This window comes from Triplophysa rosa, linkage group LG6 (assembly GCF_024868665.1).
Source record: "Triplophysa rosa linkage group LG6, Trosa_1v2, whole genome shotgun sequence".
Lineage (NCBI taxonomy): Eukaryota > Metazoa > Chordata > Actinopteri > Cypriniformes > Nemacheilidae > Triplophysa > Triplophysa rosa.
Window position 1 is genome coordinate 5,042,942 of NC_079895.1, and position 27,805 is coordinate 5,070,746.

The 27,805-nt window shown below is 36.8% G+C and overlaps 1 protein-coding gene across 1 annotated transcript; it reads left to right on the forward strand.

Moving 5' to 3' along the window:
• The first annotated feature begins 561 nt into the window (after window positions 1-561).
• calcrla (calcitonin receptor-like a) lies at window positions 562-27,805 on the forward strand. The gene is made up of 13 exons (XM_057336750.1): window positions 562-821; window positions 17,855-17,941; window positions 18,194-18,347; window positions 20,073-20,186; window positions 20,695-20,807; window positions 20,911-21,002; window positions 21,100-21,226; window positions 21,381-21,534; window positions 22,563-22,623; window positions 22,821-22,887; window positions 23,126-23,344; window positions 24,477-24,518; window positions 25,872-27,805. Exons 2-13 carry the CDS (start codon window positions 17,876-17,878, stop codon window positions 26,085-26,087), a joined length of 1,425 nt encoding a protein of 474 aa, XP_057192733.1. The 5' UTR covers window positions 562-821; window positions 17,855-17,875; the 3' UTR covers window positions 26,088-27,805.

A 27,805-nucleotide genomic window follows, 5' to 3' on the forward strand; every position in this document is an offset into this window, starting at 1 on the left:
GGGACCCCTACCACTAACGTTAGCGCTTTTAAATACACTATGATTAATTAAGAGTTAAATAAGTAAACAATACTGCTATAAAAGTGTTTTACAAACGTAAAAACAAGTTACAAATAAAAAACACTACAAGGAAAAGCGCCAGTATGCCATTTGAGCGCATTTGAGGCGGGGATACCAGTGACGCAACAGGAAGCTACTACAGTAACAAAGTCCCTTCAAGAAAAGTCTCCGCACTCAGCGGCCATATTTGCAATACATTAGGGCAGTTATTTCAGTCAGACAAGACCCTATCTGCTTAAATGGGGAAAGCCCAAAATCGTTTGCAAAGGTCACAATAAAACAATATATTTCCAACCAACAATTAAATCGGACACAAAGCTCAAACTGCGCAAATCAAATACTTTCCAGGTTACTCCAGCTACTAAGCGTGCGCAAAGTTTGCTTACAACTCTGTACAGAGCCTCTCCTCAAATTAACATCTCTAGAGAATCGATGGTCTTTAATCACTGCCGATTGTTGTTTTTTTACTGAGAGGTGGGACTTCCTTCGCAACAAAAGCCGGGTGCATTGCCCTTTTTCACATTCGTAGTAATAGAACTGTGGCCTCTTGTAAATATCGATAGTCTTTACTACAGTAAAGATATGTGTAGAAGCTGACAGCCGTCGTCATTCACGCGCTTCTGCTGCACTCTGTCAACCAGCGCACTCGTATTTGTTACATTCTGATGGAAAGTAATGAGCGTTTGTTTTCTTGAATATTGAGGAGGAGCGCTCGTTTCTGCCTGAACATCTCCAGATCCCACCTTGGATTTAAAATACAGGTAAAATGATTGAAATTACTGTTACAGACTGCTGAATTGTATACAGGAATACGGTCGGAATATAGCCTATATGGCAAGTCATTGAGAATTCATGTCATGGATTAATAATTGAAATTTTGTTTAACGACGTTTCAGGCTTATTGTAAATGTGTGCATTAACCTAGATATGAACAGCTATTTATTTGTTTATTTCTCTACGGAGTTAATCGTGGAATGTCAAAACGGGCAGTCTGGCTCTTTTATTGTTGTAATTTTTGTTGTATTGTTGAAGTATTTGTATGCATGTTAAATATTTAAGTGGTCGTAATTAGACTGGACCTACAACACAGAAGCCTCTGAAAATATAGTACATTATTAAATAACTACAAGTTATTCATTTATATAGAAGTATGTTAATATGATCTATAGAGATCTTTTTTATTTTGCACATGAAAGGTTAAGACAAGAAAAAAGAGGCAAGTCATAACATATCACATAATTGTTTTGATGTTTGGATATCAAATAAGTCAAACTATAAACCTATTCTATATGTACTATTAACTCAAAATGATTTTTTTATTAACTCTAAAGATGGACACATTTTCAAGCCATTATTCCCCGTACTAATTTATTCAATACAGTAAAACCACCTGCGCCAGGAACCCAGCAGATAATATAAAATATCATGATGTAACTAGAAATACCAAGACTGTTGACACTTTCTTACTGACAGAAGGATCCTGACAACCTCTCTAAAGAGAAATAAACTGTGATGATGAATAGCCAACAGTCAGGCTTGAAATTAGTGTGAATTTTTGGCTTCCTGGTTACATAAGCAATGCTGTAGAGTTGTTGGGGGATGGATTACTAAAATGATATTTTTTTGATTCTGCTGACATGGCTATGAAACAAAAACTCATCCTCTCTATTTGACACCCATTGCTACCTTCATGAGATCTTTCTTTTATGGAGAATGCTGCCTTCTTCATCTCAAATCATTAGTGGAACTTGAGCATCACTATTGCTCATAGGGTTAAAGGGACAGTTCACCCAAAAATGAAAATTCTGTCATGTATTACCCACTCTCTAGTTGTTCCAGACCTGTATACAGTTCTTTGTTTGGTTAAACACACAGAAAGATATTTGGACGAATGCTTGTAACCAAACAGTTTTTGGACCCCATTAACTACCATAGTAGGAAAAATTACATTGGTAGTCAAAAGTGCCACAGAACTGCTGTCCTGCATTCCTTAAAATACCTTTTTTTGTGCAAAAGAACAAAAGTAATTTCTATGGTAGTCAATGGGTTCCAAGAACTGTTTGGTTACTTATAAGCATTCTTCCAAATATCTTTCTTGTGTTCATCAGAACAAAGAAATGTATACAGATTTGGAACAACTTGTAGGGTTGTTTTATTTTTGGGTGAACTATCGCTTTAAGGGGCGGTTTCACAGACAGGGATTAGTTTAAGTCTCAGGACTAAGTTAAATTAGGATATTTAAATGGTTTTTAAAAATGTACTTTACAAAAAACATTACTGATGTGCATCTTGAGACAGCACAGTCGCACTGATATATTTTGAGAAATGTCAATGCAAGTTGTTTTCGATCAAGACACCTCTAACATTTTAGTTAGTCTGGAACTTTAAGCCCTGTCTGGGAAACTGCCCCTAAGAGTTTGAACAAATCTCTATCCTGAAGTATTTAACTCTGTAACTCATTCTGCAACATTGGCGCTACGGAAATTAACGGCACCTCAAATCTGGTGGCTTGTTGAGGGGGCAGTGCTTCTTAGCTCATATTTTTCAAATAGGGACACACAAAATTTAAACCTACTGGATATTAAAACCACTGAAAAGTCTATTTTCTATAGACTTGGACATATTGCAGCCATCCAGCCATGCCCTTAAAACCGCCCAGAATATGCTTTGGTGGCCACCGTCGCTAGACCCCTTTTACTGGGGCACGTGCCCCAGTGTAAATCTGCTGTGCCCCAGTATAAATCTCAAGTTTAAGTTTTAATAATTTATTTGTCAGTGTAATCATTTACATTGATAACAGCGGCAAAAACGGGTCTATATGCAACGTAGTAACCTAATTCACTCTTGTAAAAGCAAAGCAGTTGCGCACTTTAACCGGTCCGAAAACACAAACTCGTGCTGTATTTTCTCGCGGAAATCTGTCATGTGTCTCCTTCTTTCCAACAACTGCAGAGCACGCGCAGTGCGCACACAGGCGCGTAAGGGTGTCGACACGCAACTGATGTAGGCCATGAAAAAATGACGAAACTAAAGTAAGTTTCTAAATAATATCGATCATCTTTTGGCCCCTGCAGATGGACATCAGAAATTGTTTGTTCAAAGCAGGGAAATTGAAGCAGGAGATGATGAGTTTGTGGGAGGTAAGACTTGATAAACAAACTACTGTACATCCCAGGCAGTCAGGTCTCAGACATTAACGTTAGAGGAAAATGTCTCAGGAAAACCTTTGTCAAGTCTGTAAAATTGCAATGTTGCTTAGAAAAACATTTGTGTTCTGTACTTGCAGAAATGAAATTAATATTTAATTTACTAGCTCTATTTTAGGACATTATATAAAAAGTTGGCAGTGAATATGACTGAGATAACTCTGTGCTATTATAGGCAGTTCAGTTGAATGCAGTACAGTTGGTTAAAAAATGAAACAACTTTGTTTGGACTTGGCTGTGAAACCAGAAAATATAAAAATAAAATATGCTCTTTAAGGTAGTTGGAGCCATAAAATGACTGGTTTCTTGAAATACTGTAATTGTAAATTTTTGAAAAGATGTAATTATTTATTGTTATCCTTGTGTAATGAATGCAGATGTGCAAGAAAAAAATCTCTCTGCTTTCATTATTTCCATACAGTGCATGCAACCATGTTAATAAAGTTTATGTTAAGTATTTTGAAGATACTTCAATATTTTTGAATACATAATGTTTACCTTCCCCAGCATTGTTGCACTGTAGGAATATTGGTTTAAGCAAGGGAAGTTGGCATAGTGCATTGTGTTGCATATACTTCTTGCAGCAGGTTTTTAAGAAAAAAAGTAATGGGGGGCCTGTGCCCAAGTAGACCTTTAGGTCTAGCAACTCCCCTGGTGGCCACCCTGGCACCCCAGTTTTGCGTGGGCAAGCACCAATACTACATTTTAATCATAAAATCTCTTTTACATCTTTTTTTGTTTTAAAATCTAAGCAGCATTTACATAAATTATCATACTTTATGAAGAATAGCGCTGGAGTGTGAAAGGTTTGTTGTACAGATTCAGCTGCATAAGCTTAAAAAATTTAAGTGTCTTACTAGTGACTGTTCATCTCTAGGGAGGCTAACATGCAAACAAACTTAATTAAAGAGAATTTGTTATTTGCATTCCGAAGATCCAAAAATTCACTACATAAAACAAGTTTGAAAGTGAATGGATTATTATGTTTATAAAGGGAGTAATGCATTTAGCCGTGAGAGCATTTCATATTGATCTCAGTGCAGAGCCCAAAGCATGTGTTTGTCAAGGTTGAGTGGTGCATTCATTGAAGGTTTAATGTCAGTGAAACAAAGCTGTGTTTCTGCCCTGGCGACATTGCATTGAGTTAGCGTGCCATCACCATGGCTTACCTCCGTCACGGAAATGCAGAAGTAAACAATGCCAGAATGCTTCAGTGTAAATATAGGTATCTGCATCCTGTCCTCGGTGGAAACGCAAAGCACTTTTATCTCTCTGAGCAATTTGCTTGTAGTCCCATTTGTTGGCTTGATAAAATATACACACGCTGCTTGAAGTGCATGCAAATGCAAAATAATCTGTGAGCGTTTGAGAAATGTTATCTACATATCCAGTGTACGATTGTAAGAGAGACCATAATATGTAATGCATTTTATATTACAAGCAATGTTATAGTTCATGATTAGATGCTTTGCATTAATGATAAAATATGATTATGTTGCTTCACTGCAGGGTTTCAGAATCTTGTTTCAGCCATTAAACTGGAGTCAGGCTAATGGGGCAATTACATTTCCTCACTTTTAGATTCATTACATTTCATAAGCGTTGATGTGTGGCAAGCCGATTTATTGTAACATGCTATATAAAGGTTTTCCTATTTGAAACCCTTCTAGAACTCGAGTGCTCAAAGTAAAACTTTATGGAAGAAGCGTGTAGTATACAGAGCAGGTGATATTAGATCAATCGTCTAGGAGGATATTTAGTCGTTTTGGAATGATCTGCATCAGCTGATAAGTATAATATTTACAGTAGTCATTAGGGCTGTCACGATTATGAAGTGTGGCTGATGATTATTTGTCAAATAATTGCGATATTGCGTTTGTCTTTTTTTAGGGCTTTGACATCATTACAATAAATTGTCATACAATTTGTCATAGATATGTTGTGCTTCATTCACTGTCACAAATAATAGTAATTATTTAATATGATCTTTTGTAAATTGTCACCTGCAAGATTAATACACTTAAAGGGATAGTTCACCCAAAAATCTTTTTCAATACCATTTATGTGGTTGAAAACCTGTATGACTCTTTCTTCAGTGGAGCACAAAAGAAGATCAAAGCCTATTTTGAGAAAGGTCTCAGTGGATTTGTGTTCACACAATGGAAGTCAATGGGGGCTAATGTTGTTTGGTTATCAACGTTCTTCAAAATATCTTCTTTTGTGTTCTGCAGAAAAAAAGTAAGTCATACAGGTTTGAAATGACATGATCGTGAGTAAACGATGACAGAATCCTCATTTTTGGGTGAACTATCCATTTAAGTTTTCAAAATAATCAATAAACCGTATTTGCAATTGCATGAAAAATAGCAAAGACTCAATATAAATATTACAGTAATTTATTCAATTAAGAAATATGTTTTAGAAATGAAAAAAGTCAAATAACCAAAGCATTCATTTTTCAAATGTGTGTACAGTAGAGGCCAAAAGTCTTTCCATTTTGATTTAGCTTTAATTTAGACCCGGAATTCCCTTGCTTTATACAAGAGCTCAGATTTTGTGGAGTCTATGCAATGATGTGCATTCTGTACATAAATTTCATGTGCATTTTCATTTCTGCCTTTTAATATTATATTCTGATAAAACTGCATTAAAATAGAAACATGCAAAAATACATTTCTCAGTTTTAACGTGACACCCTGCTCTCTAGACATCAACAGATATTAAAAACCCATATCAACAGGACCCTTTACACAGGCTTACCTACAGTACAACAGCCGTGTGTGAACATCCCTATAGATGTCGACTGCCATATTGTCCTGCCATGTGATTAATCAGGACTATAAATGTAGCTGACGACAGAGAGAATGGGACTGTATTTAGAAAAAGGGACCATGGAGTTGAAGGACTTGTTGGACAGTGGAAACACTGAGTTTTAGAAGGCATGTTCCATGCTGATATATACTGAACAAACTGCCGTGGCTTTAAGATTTATTGGCTTCTGCCACCATTCGAAGAGAGAGGGGGCTCCTGGGAATTTATGTGCATGATTCTATGCCCACCCACTTCCAAGTGGGTCATTCTTTGGTTATCATATGTCTGCCAAACGCTTCCTTTAAAGTGAGATTTGATATATCACAGAATGCTTTAGGAGCACAAAATGGAACTATATCTTCCTCTTCTAATTTTAATGCTTAGCCACCCCCCAACCCGCCCCCGTCATTTTCTGCTTGCTGAACGTTTGATCCGTGTTGCATAACTCATTGGACCGCAGCTCTGCACGATGTCTTTCTCCTATGAGAAGCCAGCAGTTCAAGTTCAGGACTCTTCACATGCTTTCTCTGGTCCTGAAGGGTAAAGGCTGGACGATTAAAAATAGGCTTGAATTTGATCAGGCTTCTAGTTTTATTTGGCTCCAAGGAATTCTAAGAGCGCAGACCGGTGGCCTGTGGAGTTGAGTTCTGTTGTGATCGTGGGTTTATGGTCTGCAGGGGAAGTGGTCTCAAGCACAGAACTTGCCGTCTGTACTCTGCAGGATGTTTTTGGAGAGGTTTTAAGACACAATGTTTCCCGAGTGTCCCCCTTCAGCTGTCTAGTTTTAAAGGAATAGCTCGTCCCAAAAAAAGTAATTATTTTCTCATCCTCATGCGGTTACAATGTGATTTACAATTCTTACCATACAATGGAAGTGGATGGTGACCAGGACAAAAAGCACCCTTTCATGTAATCCATATGACTTCTGATAGCAAACAGTAGTTTATGCTTTTATGGCTTGTACTTTTCAGAGCTTGGTCATCTTTTTCTTTAATTCTATGGAAAAACTGTAGATCAGGGTCTCACAGTAGGATAAAGTATGATGCACAATGTCCTTTGGCTGTTGCGGTAGGCTAAATCAGGGGTTCCCAAAGTAGGGGTCGCAAGATGATTTTCCAGAAATCATTTTTTTTTTTATTAGGAATAGCGTATTTAATCAATAAGTGTAACAAAATATATAAAAATATTAGTTTAGTTAAAAATAAAACCATGCAAATAAAAAGCCATCAGCCTTTCAGGAATTTCCTCCCCCTCGATCATGACCCCTGAGGTGATTACGTCACATTAACCAACCGCATTAGGTTAGGTGCAGCAATTCCCATATGTGCAGGCAGATTATGTTCCACGCTTTAAGTTTAGGATATTTTTGTTTGTCGAAATGAAACTTTGGTTAATATCGATCAAAGACAACACAGGCAGGCCAGCGGAGAAGAGCTGCAGTCAGAAAGGCCATCGTCCTCAGGTACGAAAAGAGCCAGGCATTTGCATAAAGAGGACATCCATCAGCACTCGAATCAGTTTGATGAAATTTGACCATCTGTAGTAATATTTTCATGGTCTATGTATAACAACAAGTAAAGAAATGAGTAAATAACTATAAAGTCATATTATGTTAGACTTTGTTCTTTTGTGTTGTCATAATGCGCGTGTTTGGATAGACCTAATAAGTGCATGTGCGTAGTCGCAATGTTTGTATACTTTAACCATCTCCGAGGATAGTGGGGGTCTCGAGTCCCTGGCACTGTTATTTTGTGGATCGCGGGCTGAAAAGTTTGAGATCGCCTGGGCTAAATGACAGTTTAGTCCAGTTAATGTCAATGGGTTATTTTGGTATTGCAACTAAACTTACATTTTATTAATACAAGGCAAGCAAAATAAAAACTGCTAAAAGATGTGTATTTTCCCAATATTTACATAAAAAAATAGAAAGATATAATCTACTTGAGATAGATCAACCCTGTCCAGATGGGTCCTGGGAACCTGCTACCATACTGTAAATATCTCTTTCCTTGTTTCATGAAAGAAGAAATCGTACATGTTTGCAAAGATCTTTAATACATTGCATATGTATTTACACATGTTTGGTAAAGTTTCCGAGCAGAGGTAGATAGCAGACAATGTTAATGTTTGTTGCTGGGTGCAGAATCACAAGAGGGTAGTGGTTATGTTTCTGTGGTTTGAGAAACTCCTAACTGACTCCCATGTTTGTAGATGTGCTTAAGAAAAGTCATGTGAAAGGACAGGAGATGTTATTAACAATCTGGATCATTTAAACAAGTTTGTTCCTGCAGATGATTTCAATTCAGAATATGTATTTTTTATTTAAATCTTCACAGCATTGCAAAAGTTTTATCTTGTTTCCAGGCATCTGTGGTGCATGCTTTGAGTAATACATTTCCTTTAAACAGTGAAAACTTTTTGTTCAGAAGATGTTCTTTGCAACATATTTTAAATGAACACTAACGCCCGTTTCACACCGCACACGTAAGCAGAGCGTATTTTTTCCGGCGCACATGTTAACAGATGAGAACATTAATACTGCACGTGTAAGCAGCGCATGCTCGCGGAGCAGAAGCGGCGCGTAAAGCCGCAAGTATGGTCCGGCCGCCCGCATGACGTAATTTTTGTCATCAGGAGGGTCTGTGAATGACGAGACTCAGCGCTGCCCTCTGACGGTCTGGTAGAGCACGCATACTCATTTGTATTGCGCATTTGTAGAACTCGGACGTTCGTGATGAGTACGCTCAAGAAGCTGTGACGCGTTTGTCGGACACGGACGTGGAAAGTCAAGTATACCCGCGGCTTAAGCAGCAGTGCAGCGATCATTTCGGCGCCGATTTTTGCTGTGCTGCTCACACTCAATTAAAGCGTCAGTGCATTCTTTATGGACAAAATCCACATGGATTGACAGGAAAAAGTAACAATTTTACCTTTAAAGCATGTAAGTGTTTTCAACAGTCGCCATGACTTTCAAAAACACTTTTGCCAGGAATTTTTTGGCCAAAACCACAAAAGCACATTTAAAGGATTTGTAATAGAAGTATATCTTAAATGTTATGCTTATATTGCATATGAATCAGTGGAAAACAATCGCATTACGCTGTCAGTGTAGCCTACTGTCTGAACCCCATTGTCATCATAACCTTCTGAAAAAAACAGATAAAACTACATAGACATCATGTAACATGCTTATATTGCGTATGTGTGAGAGAAAAGCGATCGCATCTCAGGTCAGTCCCTCTCTCTTTTGGTGAGTTCATCCTTAAGCGACTTCGCATCCTTCAAAGCACGATGGCTTTTTATTTATAACTTGTACTACGTGGATCTAAAAGAGCATGAAACAGGCAGATATAAATCATAGTTATGCAATCTACTTAAAAAGCGCTTTGACGAAGTTCTGGAAGATATTTTGCTCACTGATGTAATTAAAATAACGTAATGCGAAATAAAATTGCATTGTTGCACTGTGGTACCCAGGCAGCGCGGTGCACGGTGCATGCGCTGCCGGTGTGAAAGGACAATGGATACACGCTGTCAACTCTCTCCCTGCACGCTGCTCCCGCTCCACCTACAATGTGTGAAACGGCCGTAACACTTTTAAGCTAAAAAACAGCTAAATATCTACTCTGAATTTCCAAAATGTTCTTTTAATATAAAATGTAATAATCATCATCACGTGTGTCTATATTCAGATAATTTCATCTCAAGTGACTGCAAATCTAAAACATTTTATTCATTCCTGGGTAAATTTGAGCTTTTATAATAACAAAAACATTTATTTAGCCTGCAAGTGTTTATGTGGCTTTATTTTTAAATATGTATTTTGGTAACTGTATATGATTGGATCGGCCTCAATGTTTTATTTGTGTTCTCGGACAGAGCATGTGTATCTGTTTGTATCAGCAGCCATAGCGGAGGATCATAATGGTTACCCCCCGGGGTATTGCGTGTTCAGCTGTACTAGCTGGGGCAGGAGAGGGTACTTCAGATCAGATTGCTTAACATTAACACCAGCACATTTGTCCAGGTAGTTAGTTGCTAGGTTTCATAACAGCAATTTGGTGACCCGATTTACCATTTATGATGAAATGGCAAGCTACATTGTGCCTTCTTTCTCACCACAGTAGATTTCATTCTAAATAATAATAAAATAAAAAAAATAAAAAAAATGTATGGTACTACTTTATAGACTATTTAAATGTTTATCTAGGTTAAGTCTAAGAGTTTGTGTTTCAATGGATGCTTTTCACAACTTGTTTTGTAATATCTTGCAGTAGTCTAGACAAACCTGACGTTCAACTTTACACAATCCCTTTGTAACTGTTACTGCTGCAGCTGCTATTGTTCAAAGTATTATTGTCATAATGTGACATTGAAATGACCGTATACTGTATAGAAGTGCTCATGTGTCTGCCGTGCCTTTTATTACTGCTGGTGTTTTGCAGATTAAATATGGGTCACGGTCTGTTCAGAGTTGCAGACAACGGGGAAAAACCTTTGCAAAATGCAAGAATAAAATGCATTTAAAGCTGTCATCCAAAACTTTTGCCACATGTTTGAAACCTAAAATTGCAAGTTAATTTCTGTAATTACCTATATAAGTATGTGACATTTCACACAAAATCTGACCTGACAGCTTGGTTTATAAATAATTAGTATGAGCATTGTGAATCATTGTAATGTAAGGAGACAGTTTTGAACCAAGATTTGAATGTATTTGCTCCGATATTTGTTCATTTTTAACCAAAAAAAGTTACAGATTGCCGTAAAATAAGCGTAAAGCCATGCATGTATTGGGCTTTCCATCTTTTAAAAGAAAAGATAAAGTGCTTTCCTTATCTTTTGGTGTTGACTAATGTCAAATGTGTCAGTATCTTGCCACCTTTTGCATCTCTAACTCAGTTGAAGCTTGCCAGTATTTTGAAACAAGTTGAATGACATGCATTTATCCTCAACCATGAACAAAATTCTGTCAAAAATAACATAACATAAAAGATTATGGTAAATCTGCATATTTATGCATGTTAAAGATCGGGTAACATGCTATTTCATGCATTCTGACTTGAACGTGCATACACTGTTGAACGTGTGCTGGCTTCTCATGCTTAACATGGTCAACTTGTTAAAAAACGAGTTGGACGTATGACGTAGTATTTCTGTGCTTGATACACTCCCCCAGCACTACAACTTGTTTCGGAAAGTTTTTCATAAGTCTCCTATTCCCTTTATTGGGCAATTCTCCCGGAAAAGCACGCTCATGGCAAGGCGAAAGAAATAGCCCGCCCACGCGGCAACCAACGAGCGATAGGAAGACCCACTTATCAAGATTGGCTGTGCTGTGGGCCTGCAGCTCGTTACTCTTGCGATAGTGAGAGAAGTTGTGTGTTTGTTTGTTCACGGCACTTCAGTGATGGATGTTATATAAAAGGTGGATATAAAGCTGAATTTGGAGATCGTTTGAAACTGATAGATGGCGCGGTCCCAGTGCTAAAAGATGCCGGACATGAACTGCACGCGGAAAGTCAAACTAGACATATGTCTGTGTTTTGTTGGCAGTCGGCGTGTACGTGCATAATGTAAAAAACATGAAGGAATCAATGCGATGATGTATTGTGTGCTCGTGCTGTAGATCTGTCCCCCTGCCTGCCTCCAGCAGCTCGTCTTTTTCCAGAAATAATCGTACAGCTGTATCTGTCTTTTATAAATCTGAAGATACAACGTATGCAATACTACTGTATAGATACTCAAGATTAATATGAGATTGGCAGAAACTGCGTGTTCCCCGATCTTTAATGTTTGAGTAATAAGGCTGTTTTTGTTTACTTCTTTAAGATAAACAACACTTTCACTATGTTGTGTCATCACCATATGTCGGGCTCTTACAAAGCCAACATAGCATTGGCAGGTAATCTCAGAAAAAGTCAATTCAATATTAACCATCCACCCACTCCAACTTTTACACAACCTGCCAGGACTATGCCACACGTTCCCGAGCAGCTTTCTCTCTAACAGCAAGTTAACAGCACCAGATGTGTTATTCAGCATCTGCATGACTTGACTATGATTTGCTTCGTAAAGCTCAACATCTGCTTGTGCCCAGGGCTAGCTGTGAGCCACTGTTAGCAGTATCTCATGTTTGACTAATGCACATCCACTGCGACCAACATAGGCTGCGTTTACATTTGTCATTAACATGCGACCTGTATCTGGATGTTGTCCACAAACACATTGAAAAGTGTAAACGCGCTTCAGTCCTGATCCAGAAGCAGTCGAGGACACATTGTGATCGGATCTCAGTGTAATGTAAAAGCAATCCAGACAGTTTATCTACACTTACCGGTACAACCTTAAAAAAAAAACCCACCCGCTATTATTATTTTCACTCCTCTGTCGGAAGCCTGTCAGAGTAAACCGGCTGCGGAGCAGATGACAAAAACAGCGGAGAGTTTGCTCTTGCTCCCGAACGTTGCACAGTCATTCATTTTGTGTAAAAATTGTGCCATTTCCCCACGAAGTGGACGTGGATACTGTACAGTTTATTATTATTTGCAACCTACATATGATGTCAAAACGCACAAGCTGATTTACTTGACCACTTTAGCTGTACCATCACATATTTTTGACTGTTCAAGCTGCCATGATCGCGTTTTACTCACACACACAGCTACTCCGACGGTGTTTTTAAATGCATCATTTGTTTATTCATGTTAAAGACTGGAATAGCAACATTATACCAGCTTATTTCTAAAATATGTGTGTGTGTATATACTGTATACTGTGTCATCAACGCTACTTTTCCAGCTGCCCCAGTGCTGCGCAGCTGGAAAAGGAGTGCTGAATGAAAATGTAAATGAATCACGAAACGTGCGAAAGCGAACCCATGACCTTGGCGTTGCTAGCGCCATGCTCTAACCACTGAGCTACAGGAAAGTTCACAGGCGAAATATGATGTAAACAATGGAATATATATCAATATTTCACAGATTTTACGCTCTCGTGGACAAAAAAACGCCATTGGATGTATTCCACTACTTGCCGGTTTTCATTAACGTTTACACAACTGCGACTGATAGGATTCGACTCGCGATCGTTATATCAAAACAAAGGTATGAAGTCCCATTTTTTATTCTGCATGTTGTTATTTGCACTTCTGTCACAAATAACTATATTACTGTTGCGGAAGCATCTGTATCCCAAAACGGAGACCATATACCCACAGTAAACCCTTATACCTTTCAAACGATGTAGTTTGTGAATCTTGCTAATATTTTTAGACCGCAATATACAGTATATAGTCATTGTAAACAATGTTAAAGAAAGTGATGTTGACAAGCGTAAACGCTCTGTGTCCTGATTGTCTGAAGATCCTATCTGCTTGTTCGGATCACAGAGATCGCATGTTAATGACAAATATAAACGCAGCCATAGAGGCAGAAACCACATGAGTGAAACTGGGTTTTGATGCAGCGACAAAACAAAGGGGTGGAAATGGTGTGTAGGGAGTGAAACGCACCTGTGGCTTTAGGGCTGTTGTGTGAATCAGGTGGCAGGTTACAGCTGGGAATATCTGGTGCAAAGGCACCTGTTTTCTTTTATCATTTCTAGATAAACTAGGTGGCTTTATTCTGGAATTAGTTTGCAGGGTTTTGTGAAAATACTCAAGGGTCACAAGAAAGAATGTGTTGCATTTATGAGATTAAATGACTTACATTTATGCATTTAGAGCAGTCATTCTTACAATATGCAATGAGTTGCTAAAATATTTAAAGGACCAATGTATGAAATTTAGCGACATCTAGTGGTGAGGTTGCGAATTGCAGTGAGTCCATTTAGGGCTACTGTAGAAACATGGTGAATTTGTAGATAGATTGTCTCATTCTAACATAACGCTTCATTATGTAAGGTCTTTATACACCTCTGAAGATATAGTTATGTATGTTATATTGCATTTCTGTCAATAGATCATCCTAAAATGACATATTGGCCCTTTAAATATTAAAAAATACTCTATATTAGAATTTTAGAAGCTACAATAAGAATACTCTTTTCTAGTCAATGTTGAAATTCCTTAGGCAAAAAAAACTGTCATTAATGACTCACTCTCAAGTTTTTACATGATACACAAAAGAAGAAGAGTGAATGTACCCACAAGTCATGCAAAATATTTTGAGTGCTCATCTTGTGTGCTCAATTCCAGTGTTTACGTTTGCATTTACCATTGAACTGAGATTAATTATTCTATGTAATATTACACAAGTATATAGGAAATTTTTATATTCACATTTATGCAACTGGCTTGTTGTTGAGCGATAGGATTAATCGCCGCAGATCACATTGTGGGAATTCTGAGCGAGTTGGTGTTATTCTGGAAATAGGAAAAGGTCATTGTGATGGCTTTGGAGGAACTTGGACGGCAAGTAAACAGTAAACTGTAGGATGTTAACAAGCTCGAACTGCATTCAAAACAATAGCACAGATAAGCTGAAACTACCCACTGCCAAACGTTTCTTTGCAATTCTAGACATGTTGCTTAAATTCATACATCACTTTTGAATATATTGTCTTGGTTATAGTATCAATAACATTGATTTATTTAAGTTGGGTTAAAGGTCCAATGATTCAGGGCTTTAGACTGCGACTAAATGGTCGCATTTTGCGAAAAGACGGGCCCAAAAACACTCACTGATATTAAGGAATTGTGTTCTCTTATATGAGTTTTTCACAACAAATAAAGGAAGAACGTAGCTTTAAGAAAGATGTGCTTTAAATATGGTACAGCACAGCTTTCCTGTAGCTCAGTGGTAAGAGCATTGCGGGGATAATGCAATGTATGTCGCTTTGGATAAAGGCGTCTGCCAAATGCATAGAAATATTAAATAAAAAACACATTTTAATGAAGTTTTAGTGATTCTTTTTTCTTACCTCACCCCACGACTGGTGCTACCAAATTAAGGGCTGGTTACACCAAACTTGGTAGCACCAGTGCCACCTCTCTCAAATGTTAGTCTAGAGCACTGCAATGTGTAATTTTTGGTGGATCTATTGACAGAAATGCAATTCAATACACTGTAAATAACTATGTCTTCAGAGGAGTATAAAGACCTTTCATAATGAAGCGTTATGTTTTCTTTACCTTAGAATGATCTATTTCTATCTACATACACCGCGGGTCCCCTTATATGGAATTCACCATGTTGTTTCTACAATTGCCCTAAACAGACAAACAGCTCTACAGAGCGCGTTTCATAAATACATTATCTCCTTCGGCAAAGAAGCGAAAACGTGACGATATCTTTGTCCGGTGAGAGCCGCCATATAGTCCTTCGAAAGGGAGGGGGTGGAGTGAGCCAGAGGCTGCAATTTGCAACCTCACCACTAGATGCCGCTAAAATCTCAACATGGCACCTTTAAATTCTACTCTATTTTCCCCCTCATAAATATATATGGGTAACACTTTACAATAAGATTACATTTGTCAACATTAGTAAATACATTAGCCGACATGAACTTGCAATGAACAATATAGTTCTTAAGCATTTATTCATTTTTGTTCATGTTGGTTAATACAAGTGTTCATGATAGAACAGACAGATTTGAGAAAAATGTATTTGTAAATGCTGAAATGAACATGAACTAAGATTAATAAATGCTGTAAAGTATTGTTCAATGTTGCCGCTGATGCATTAACTAATCTTGACAAATACAACCTTATTGTAAAGTGTTACCAATGCAATATATATAAACAGATCTTCTGAGTGGTCAAGATATCTATGACATACTGTATGGTCTTGTTAATAATCACACATCAGTCTGTAGTTTTATAACCTGATGAGGTATTGAACAAAATTACAAAGTGACTGTCTTGTCCATCGATTTCAAAACACAAGCGACAGAGTTTGCAGTGCACAGTCATCTGTAGAGAAGGAAACTCTATCCTTTCTATTCATTAATAATGGCTCCAACCTACTGCAAATAATAGTATGAGATATTTTATGAGTAAACGTGCACCCCCGCACACTCCGCTTCACAATATACATTTTATTAGTACTGTAGGTGTGATCCCTTGGATCGACCCCATGACCTTTGAGTTGCTAACCAACGCAATGCTCTACCAACTGAGTTACATGATTTCAGTTTTTGAGAAAAACAACACAGAGATCTTTTTTTAAGTTGAACTTGAGACAGAAAAGCAGCAACTGAACATTAAGCATCAAATATCTTAAGACGAACTACGATTGCGTCAAGTTTTGCCTTCAGTCTGAACACATTGCTTGTCGCAGGAAACCCTTAAGACACGGTGTGATGCGTGTGTACAAAAACCAACTTAAATGGTATAAAACCATGTACAAAACATAAAAATAGCACAATTGAAATGCGATCTATCCCCCAACCCCTTGAGCACTCAAGTACTGAAAATGACCAAAATGACCATCCATAATTTCCTCTATGCTCATATAGAAAAGCTGTATCAGCAAGATGAAACTGCTGTTTGTTCGAGTAGTGCAGATACCAGAACATCAAATAGCTCAGCTATCAATAGAAGACGGATCGGCCTGAAGAACACTTCGCAAACACTCACTGTAACCTGCATGTTTATTCCCTCGAATGGAAAAGTAAACAGTTTTATTCAGCTCGACGGTCAATGACGCAGCAGCAAGCAGATCCTTCAGTGGTCATGAAGATCTGCCATTTTGTGTGTAACAGTACAACGGTTTCTCCCTGTCTGTTTCTAATTTGCAATGAACCCCCAACAAGAGTGTGATATGAACAGACCTGAATGTACGCCAGACCCTCCTTGTGAGCAGCCGAGGGATGTTATTTTTGGAGATCCAGAATGATTTTTAGGAGTTTTAGTTTTTATGATGAGATGTGACGTTAAGATCACTTCCTCTGGGGAAGCTATAAAATCTGGGTGAAAGTGTGCATGTGACCTGACTCATGAAATATAAAAATATTCATTCTGCATGGGTCAGTGAAATATCTGGAATATTTATGATATACGTATATGGAATCATAATATAAACTTGAACAATGACAAATATCTTTGAGCATTTTAATACCCATGCATTTTCTGACCTGTTATATCTTTTATTTTTAATTAAAAAAAAAATTTTTTTAAATAAAACTTTAAAGACGGCATGAAATGAAAATGGAAAAATCATATTTTTTATGTACTATTGTAGTGTTTTTTATAAGTGGCTTATCCATTTTTTTTATTCATGTGCCCTCATAATCTTAAATTAAAAACGTTGACCTCCTCTCCCCTTGAAACGACTTCACTTCCTGTCACGAGGAAGGCCACAAGGGCGGAGCTTTCTTCATAGGAGGGTGCCGATGATTGCATTCAAACCTGCCTCCCTTTTGTTAGTGACTGCCATCTTCCAACGATCCAGTCAGTTCTCGATGTGAGAAATCAAGACCAGCCCTACATTTTCTCTCATTTCAGAAGCTGTTTCACTCGTATAAACGTCACGATACGGAAAAAAATACGATCGCTACTTCCGTTTCATGCCGACTTTAAGCCATTTTTTATCAAATGCATAAATATCAAGATATATTTGTCGCTGATGGAATGTGTTATGATCAGTGCTTACAAGATCCCAAATAACCACTGGGAATCATGCATTTCTTTTGTCCTAAAATATTATGCATATGTGTCTTGATTTTTATGCAACAGTCTAGAAATTAAACAATAACCTACGGTATTGCTTTTGTAAATAGTACACCAGGAGCCCTGTGTAGTGTGCAGTGTTTTATTGACTTCAACTTCCTTGCAGATCAATACAGGATCATTGGAAATGTCAAAGAAGATGATAAGTAGCTTTTGGATGATTTGTCTGTTGCTGCTGGGGTCTGTCACAGAGGTGAAAAAAATCACATTATAGACATCTATGATATTACTGTCGCTTTAAAATATTAAGCTTAAAATATCTCCGAGCACTTTTTTTATTTAAATGCATTTGTGAGCAGTTTTAAAATGATAGATTTTAATGATAAGCAGGTCCTGTTTTAATCCTATTTTAGATTACAGTAGATTTATTAAAATGTAAGGAAATGTAAATTTTTATAAATTTTACAAAAAGACACGATTTTCTTAATACGCATGTTGTGTGTAGCTCATTGTTCTAGCCAGTCCTGAATTGAACGATAGCCAGCAGCAGCATCCTAACAACGTGTACCATGAACTGACTGTGACCAGAAACAAGATTGTGACTGCACAATTCGAATGCTATCAGAAGATCATGAATGACAACAGTCCAAACGGAAGAGGTAAACACCTTATTTTAGAATATTAGCATTGACAGGATGGCCCAGCAGGGTCAACATCTTTTGTTGGTTTTAACACAGATGATCACCATAACCTAGCCCTTAAACTACAGGAATAAAATAGAATGGTGTACGAAAACCTAACCCAAAATCTTAAAGTTGTGGAAAACATCAGGGTTATTCCAAGTAATCGTTTAAATGCACCTAAAACATTAGTTTAGTTAAACATTTAATTTGTTTAAAAATGAATATAAAATAGTAGTTTTTTTATTTTTTTGTTATTTTAACCGTTTTAAGCGTTTTTGCAGATAAATGCAAAAAAACAGTATTTTCATTTGGAAGAAATGTTGTCAAAATTTTACAGAATGAAACAAAAATGATGAAACGTGATGAAACCAATGATTTGAATATTTAGTTGTCTCTTAATATTTACCGTGGCTGTATTTGTTTTCTCAAATAATTATATTTTTACTAGGGCTGTCAAATGATTAATCGCATACAGAATAAAAGTTCGTGTTTACATAATATATGTCTGTGTTCTGTGCATATTTATTTTGTATTTATAAACACATACACATACATGTATACATATTTAAGAAACATTTACATGTATTTATTTATATTTATCAATAATTGAAATTATATATAAATGTTTATTTTTTATTTTTCTTAAATATATGTATGTATGTGTATGTGTTTATAAATACAAAATTGATATGCACAGTACACAGACATATACAGTATTATGTAAACACAAACATTTATTCTGGATCTGATTAATTGCGATTAATCGTTTGACAGCCCTAATTTTTACATTACAATATTTTTTTTATGCAATATTCAAATATAATTTACATTTTAAATGACAAAAAATGCATGTTGTGACTCTATGCGGCTTTCAGCAAAGCTTAGTTTGGGCGGTCCGACATAGCAACACTGGCTTAACCAATGGGATAAGTTTAGATTAAAGCAACCTGTTTGACCTAAAAACAGAAGACACAGAAACAAGACAGACCTTTGGGGATAAAAGCATTATTTTTGCAGTTCTGTTTGATACCACTAGTCACAATGACAGCAGCTTTATGGTAGGTCATATGAGCTTTGTGTCTGCTTTTTACCTCAAGCACAATGTGTCATGTTCCATGGCTAAAATAATAATTAAAACCTAGCAAGATTTTTAATATCCCTTGACATATATTAAAACAACTGTGGCATTATTTTTTATCACCCTGTGTTATTAGTATAGCAAGAACACAGAATGCCTCAGGTAACTCATATTCGTTGGGTTAAGAGGAATGTTTCTCAATATAAAATGGTCCTGTTGGCTGACAGGAGAGAGCAATTAAATTTTTTTTTAGGGCTGCCAAACGATTAATCGTGATTAATCGCATCCAGAATAAAAGTTTGCCTTTACCTAATATATGTCGGTGTACTGTGAATAATAATTTTGTATTTATGAACACATACACATAAATGCATATTTTTAAGAAAAATATTAAATATAACAATTAATAAACATTGATATAGAATTTCAGTTATTATAAATACATTTAAATATTTCCTAAATATATATACAAGTAAGTGTATGTTTTTGTGTTTATGAATAAAAAAATAATATGCACAGTACACAGACATATATTATGTGAACACAAACTTTTATTCTGGATGCGATTAATCGCGATTAATCGTTTGACAGCCCTAGTTTTTTTTAAATTTTGTTTCCTTTAGCTACCCCGGTGTGCAACAGGACATGGGATGGATGGTTGTGTTGGGACGACACAGATGCCGGGATCACCTCTGAGCAACACTGTCCGGATTATTTCATGGACTTTGACCCTACAGGTGAATATTAGGTTCTGTTGTCCTTTATAATGTTAAACCTGACACCTTTCCACTCATGTGACTCTTCTCATTTTTTCACCACTCCACTGTGCTTTACTGTCAAAACATGTGAACAACTGAAAGATAAATGCTTTTGCTACTTTGATGAAAGAAAATGTCTCTGGCCTGGAGGACGTTAAGTTGGTGTGAATGTGGCTTGAATATTAAGTTTTCTCTCACCACGGGCTAAAGTGATGAGAGAAAAGCCTTCTCGTAGAAGTGCATGAAACAGAATCCTAATGAAATTGATTTTGTGGTAAAGGCATTCATCACTGTAATCATTTATAACAGCTCTGTTGGAAAGTGTTTAAAAATGAAATATTTAATAAGAGTACAAGACCATTAGCCATTTGGTGTAATTCAGTATGAATTATTTCTTATATACATGCACAGAAAAGGTTCAGAATTAGACACATGTGTGCATGCATGGTTACTAGTAATTTATACCCGCTATTTGTTTCCTACGCAGAAACGGTCACTAAAACCTGCACAGAAAGTGGCCAGTGGTTCTTGCATCCCGCGAGCAACCGCACATGGACAAATTACACCCGATGTAATATGCACACTAATGAAGGACGAAGGGTATGAATACAAACACTGCAGTCGCTGGAGATAAAGAGTAACACAAATCCAAATGGGCCTGTGCTATGAATATCCCATGATTCTATTGTCTATTGTCTTGCAGACCGCAATGAACTTGTTCTACTTGGCATTAATAGGTCACGGACTCTCCCTAACATCTTTGTTTATCTCACTTGTCATATTCTTCCATTTTAAGTAAGTGCAAATATCTTTTCAGCTATTGTATTCGTCGCTCATTTTTTTCATCTGTAAAACAATTGTTTTTGGTCGCTTTCTTTTCTTGCGCCCATAGGAGTTTGAGCTGCCAGAGAATAACCCTGCACAAAAACCTCTTCTTTTCCTTTGTGTTAAACTCTGTCATCACTATCATTTGGTTAACGGCAGTGGCAAACAATCAAGAGCTAGTCCAACAAAATCCAGTGAGTAGATTGTGTTGACAGTGACAGGGACGGTTCACTCAATTTTTATATTAATAATAACAACAACAGGGGGAATAAAAAATGGTTGTACAGTTTCTTTCAATTAAAGGCGTGATGTTTTAATTATCTTTATGTTCATGTTGCTTTTGTTTAGGTCAGCTGTAAAGTGTCACAGTTCATCCATCTGTACATCTTCGGATGCAACTACTTCTGGATGCTGTGTGAGGGGATTTACCTGCACACGCTCATCGTCGTGGCCGTGTTTGCCGAAAAACAGCACTTAATGTGGTACAACCTTCTCGGATGGGGTGAGTTTCTTGTTAAACACATGCATTTTTTATAAGCATTGTAATATTTGTACACTGTCAGAAAAATTGTTACAAATGGTGCATATTAGGACCATTTTTTCATTCAATTCGGCTTAATACACTTTGAATCTTTTAGCAAATGAAACGAGGGGACATTTTTTAATTCATACAAGCCACGCTTAAAGTCACCATGAAATCAAACAGGAAAATTCTAAGTGTTTTACACAGTGTTGCAGTGATTATAATAAATGATTAATCCGTGCACATTATTTTAATTTGCACTTGTAATCTTTAATCAAAAAACATTAAGCCCCCTCTCAACTCTTCACCACATGACGTAAACAACAGAAAATAGGTAGGACTATACTGAGTGTCCAATGGCCAGGCATTTTAGCCCTCCCCTCCAGGCCCAACTTACAATAAACCAATCAAAAAGGGAAGGGCAAAATAAAGTCCCTACATCTTTTTCTAATATCAGATGCCGTTTCACTCACACATACGTCACGTTACGGAAAAGTAGTAAATTGCAATTTACGTTTCATGGTGACTTTAACCATTTAAATTGGATTATTTATATGATGTATTTTAAACAAATGACAGACATAAAATGACTATGGGCAAACAAAATGGCCTAATATCATATATCCTCGTATATAATATAAAAAATAAAATTCTGCCATCATTTACTCACCCTCATGACATTCCAAACCTGTATGATTATCTTTCTTCTGCAAAACACAAAAGATGATATTTTGAAGAATGAACCGAACTATGCCGGTACCTATTGACTTGCATTGGTTTTGTGTCCATACAATAGAACTGCATGGGTACCACCGTTGCTGGTTACCAACATTCTTCAAAACATGTTTTTGTATGTGTGTGTTTTGCGCAAGAAAGAAAGTCATATAGTTTTAAAAGGAAAGAGGGTAAGTAAATAATGACAGAATTTTCATTTTGGGGTGAACTATCCCTTTAACCAACAGCCGGTGTGTGTCTTAATCTCAATCATTTTTTCTTTTTATTAATAGGTTTTCCACTTCTACCAGCTACAATACATGCTGTAGCCAGAAGTTATTACTACGATGATAAGTGGGTATACTTTACCATGTGTAGATTAAACGTATAACTGTTAGCATGACAACGGTTTTGTGTTTTCACTTATACTCTAAACTATTCTCAAAAACACATAAATCCTTTTTGTTAGGATGGTTACCTTTATCCACATTAATTAAAGTAGTCATTGTTTTAAAACTCAAGCGTTTGGCTAATCCTCTTCTAATCCACAGTTGTTGGATCAGCTCAAATACTTCTCTGCTATACATTATTCATGGCCCTATCTGTGCAGCACTGTTGGTAAGACATCCTATTTTTGCTTCAAGTAAATGTTTGTGCAAATTACTTTCAGAAGTTTGGGGTATTTGCCAATCGGAGGTTACTTTGCCTCACTAGAACGATCTCAATGTGTACCCCTACATCAAACAGAATACTGGCACGCTGCAGCAGTTTAAATAACTCTTCTCCGACATCTGCCCGCCAGCTGGATGCTTTGTTTTGGCTTGTGCTTGCCTTTCATCTTAACCTGTCTTTTCAGGTGAATTTGTTCTTCCTGCTGAACATCGTACGGGTCCTCATCACCAAGCTGAAAGTAACGCATCAGGCAGAATCAAGTCTGTATATGAAAGCTGTGCGGGCCACCCTTATTCTGGTGCCACTTCTGGGCATTCAGTATGTTCTCCTGCCATACAAACCTAGTGAACGTGTTTTTGCAGAAATCTACGACTACATCATGCACATCCTAATGCATTATCAGGTAAGAGTATGTAAAAAGTAAAAGCGGTTTACTTCATTTGTACTGTTCTTTTGTTTTTGTTTATTCTATTCTTTATTTTGTTCTTTATTATTGAGTTTACTTGACTGTTTGCTTGTTTAGCAACTACTGGAGAACTTCAATCAATATTTAATTGATTTGAATTAATTTGAGGTTTAGTATAATATATATAAAATATTATTAAATAATATTTTAAAGTAACATTAGAAATAATAATATTAAACATATTAAAATATTTTAAAATATTAAAATAAAAAAATGATCATTGAAAAAAATCGAAACATATTTCTTAATGTTATAGATTTTTTTTAATCGAAATTATTTCAGGATTTTCTTCTGGTAATTTGTTCAGGTAACATTATTATTTTGTTTTATTCTCTGAATTAGAGACAGCATTTCTCCCAAATGCCAAATAAAAAATACAATACAATAAAAAAGTTTATATTCCTTTGGAAAGAACACAACACTCAAGTTTTGACTTGTATTTAAGAAGTGTTTGCAATAATATTGTGTTTACAATTATATTAACAATAATATACAATAATAATATAAGATGGAATAACCCCTTTTAACCACAGCTTTCATGTGTCTTGGCATGCGCTCAGTTTGCTTTTGTTCGAATTTAACAAACACTTGAATGAAATGACCACAATACACGTAGAAATGCTGATTAAAGACACATTTGGAATGGTCTCTTAATTTTTTCAAGAGCCGTTCCTAGCACTATGCTCTCCTTAAAAATTTCACAAGCTACAGAGTGCTCATACTTTTGGTATCGTGACAACCCCAGTAGATGTTGAGCAGGAGGGAAATAATCATTTGTAGTGTGTTGTACTGTAAGTAAAACTGCAGAAGTGAGAAGCTTTGGACAACTGGTGCAGCCACGACTAGCTGAATCGGCACAATGAAAAATGCAACAAACAAGCTTGTCATCCCATATGATTCCTCATGCACATCAAGAACGCCTGCTGCCGAAAACGCATCAAACACGAGAGAAAACCACACTCAACACCAGCCCCAAAATAAATATGTTAAGTTTAGATATACAGTAGGACATTTATAGTTAACCATTGTGTTGACGTACTATAACAGATTATCTGATTTTGTTTTGAAGGGACTGCTGGTGGCCACAATCTTCTGCTTTTTCAACGGCGAGGTAAGAGTTCAGCCAACCGAAATGACATTCTTCCTGTTTATGTTCAAGGAATTCCAGAGATCAGACAATATCCTTTTCCCTGAGAGCAAAGATCTGAGATTTTTAACATGGCGTATTGGCTTTTACCTAAAACTGTACTGCAATGACAAGCCTGACACGGAGGAAACTTGTTCAGTTCAGAAGCACTGCGATAATGAGGCATGCGATCGCTTTCTTTACATAACATTACCAGTTCAGCGGTTAATACGGTCCCTGCATGTGCCTGCAATGGCCTTGCTGATCTCTAGAGTGACATTTACATACCATCATTATCCACCTTTCTTTTCTCCGTTTTTTTTTTTTTGATGCGTTTTATTTTTGTGTCTGTTCCTGTGTGACTTAATATTCATAAAAGCTTGTGTTTTTAAATATGCACAGATCGTCTGTGATCTGTGAATTGTTTGTGAACTCATTGCAGATGTATTTGCATCTCTCATACTTTTGCAGCACTGTTATTCAATATGTGAAAGGGAGGAAAAAATACAGAGCAGGACGACGTGATTTGTGTACGGTTGCTAGGCAACAGTGCATATTGGTGCATTAATATAGAGTTCAATTGATGTGCGGTCACAGGTGTGCCTATAACATTTGTTTTAAAGCAGCTTACAGTTACATCCAAACATAATTTACAGTCAAAACCTTTCGTTTTTTGTTGGTTTTACTGCTTGAGTTTTTTTGTTTTCAAAGTGATAGTTCACCCAAAACAATCTGTCTTCATTTACTCTCTCTTGTCATTTCAAACCTGTATGACTTTCCTTCTTCTCCAGAGCACAAAAGAAGATATTTTGAAGATGGAGATGTTGGTAACCGAACAATGGCGGTACCCATTCACTTCTATTGTATAGACACAAAACCTATGCAAGTCAATGGGTACTGCTGTTCAAAATATCTTCTTTCGTGTTCTTCAAAAGAGAGAAAGTCATACAGGTTTGAAATGACAAAAGGGTGAGTAAATAATGACAGAATTTTCAGTTTTGGGTAAACTATCACTTTAACTCGAGTGTTACATAATAAAACTGTGAATGCAGTGATGCCAGACTTGGATTTGTTAGGAATAATTTAAACTTTTGATTTATGCCAATCACGTTCCAAATAAAGAGAAAAAAAATCAAGTGTGTATTTAAATGCATAATACAAGTAACAATGTTATAATGACGGGCATATATGCATGCGTTATGAGGCTTATTTATGAAAATGAACTCAAAGTAACTTAAACCACGAAGATCATATTGCACGTCTTGAATTATTTAGTGTGCATGGTCAGTTATGTCATTTGTGCTTACTCAGGAGCTAATCTGTCCAAACCTTTCCCAGGTACAAGCAGTTTTGAGAAGATATTGGAATCAGTATCGCATTCAGTTTGGAAGCACCATCACACACTCTGATGCGATGAGATCCGCCTCATACACCGCATCCTCCATCACAGAGGTACAGGGATGCTACAGCATCGATGGCCAATCAGAACACTTGAACGGCAAAAACTGCCATGATATCGACAACATCCCAGAACCAGACAATCCCTTCGCCTGATGCCACTGATTGCGGCTCCGTGCCGTTCAAAAACTGCTGATATCTGACAGCTATCACATGGCTGACTTTGACCCTTTACCCATAATTCACAGTGCTCTCTGAAGGGTGAAGGCGACGGACACATTTCTTCTAGTATTTACACTGAAAAACATTTTGCTACCTTTAAGTAATGTTATTAAACGGACAGACGCTATTGGCCTAATCTTTGTACCACACAGTACTTTCGTTTGCTTTACTACTGTGTGCGGTAGAAATACATGTTAATATTTTAATCTGTTTTTTTTTAGATATTGGCCCGGTTTCACAGACGAGACTTAGCTTAAGCAAGGACTATACCTTACAGTGTTTCCCCTACCATTACCTTAGGGGGGGCACCCCGCCCCTCCAACAGCACCTCCCGTCCCCCTTGAAGGTCAAGTTAATTCAATTTTTTACAGTATGTAGCGTTAGATCACAAGAGAAGTCATTTAAGGTTACATTTCCTATATACAGTAACATGTCTATACCGCGTTCTCGTATTAAACAAACTAAATAGCATTATGTTAATAATGTGAACGCCTTACAGTATGAAAACATGCTTATCGGTTTAAAATATATTTATCAACATTTTATCTAATTTATATGCATACTTTTTTCACAATGAGATTTATACAGCAAATTCCAAGCCTTTAGTGTTCATTTATTTGTTGACTTCATATTCTTCACCAGCGTCACAAGTGCATGTTATTTACTTTAATGAAATAAGGTACAATATTACACTAGCTAGAGTACAATACTCAGCCGTCTCTCTCATAACATGGGGTATGAAAGATATTGCCTTCTTGTATCAGTGACATTGATTCAAAAGCAATCTGTCACACTTTAAATACATTTTGAAGAGCCTCATTTATAAAATGTTGCGTAGAAACCATCCTAAATTTGATTTTACGATAATTTCTCAAAGTTCGTACGTGTGATTCCTAGAACGAACGTACGCACAGAAAACCTGCAGCACTCGGACAAGCAAAAGTGCGTACGTCTGCTCAGACCCTGACGTGGCACTAATCACTTTTCCACGTCAAATACTGTTTTAATAAATATGAACGTTGCCGTGTATTTTTGCGTACGCACGCTTTACGATAAAATCTGTGCGTATACGCATGTTTTATAAATGAGGCCCCAGATCTTTCACTTTTAAAGTTGCTTATACGTAATTCAACTTCTAACCCAAACTGCCTAAATGACTTACATTCCGTATGATTTGGAAAATGGGGCCTGTGTTTATTTTCTCTACTTGGTTTGGACAATACACATTATTATACTGCCTAATATGCAACTTTTGTCCAAAAACATGCTTATTTAGATTTTGCATAGATTTTGTTTGTACTATGTAAATATTATATTCTTCGCTTTGAATATTTTGTAGAGGTGTGCGTTGCTTTGGCCTCGCTTTGCATTGTTTATTTCTTCCATTCTGAACAACAGAGATGTAACCTTACTCTGGTTTCAAAACAAACCATTTCAAATTACAAACCGTAGGACTTCACAGTATGTACACAAATGCCAATCAAACATCAAACATGTATTGTTCTATCAGGTTCCTCAATGCAACCGAAACGTCTTGGTTACGGATGTAACCTCGGTTTCCTGATGGAGGGAACGAGACGTTGTGTCGAACCGACAGAATGGGGTTTGTCTTGAGAACCTATCATCTTCTGAGTATTTAGAAAAGGCCAATG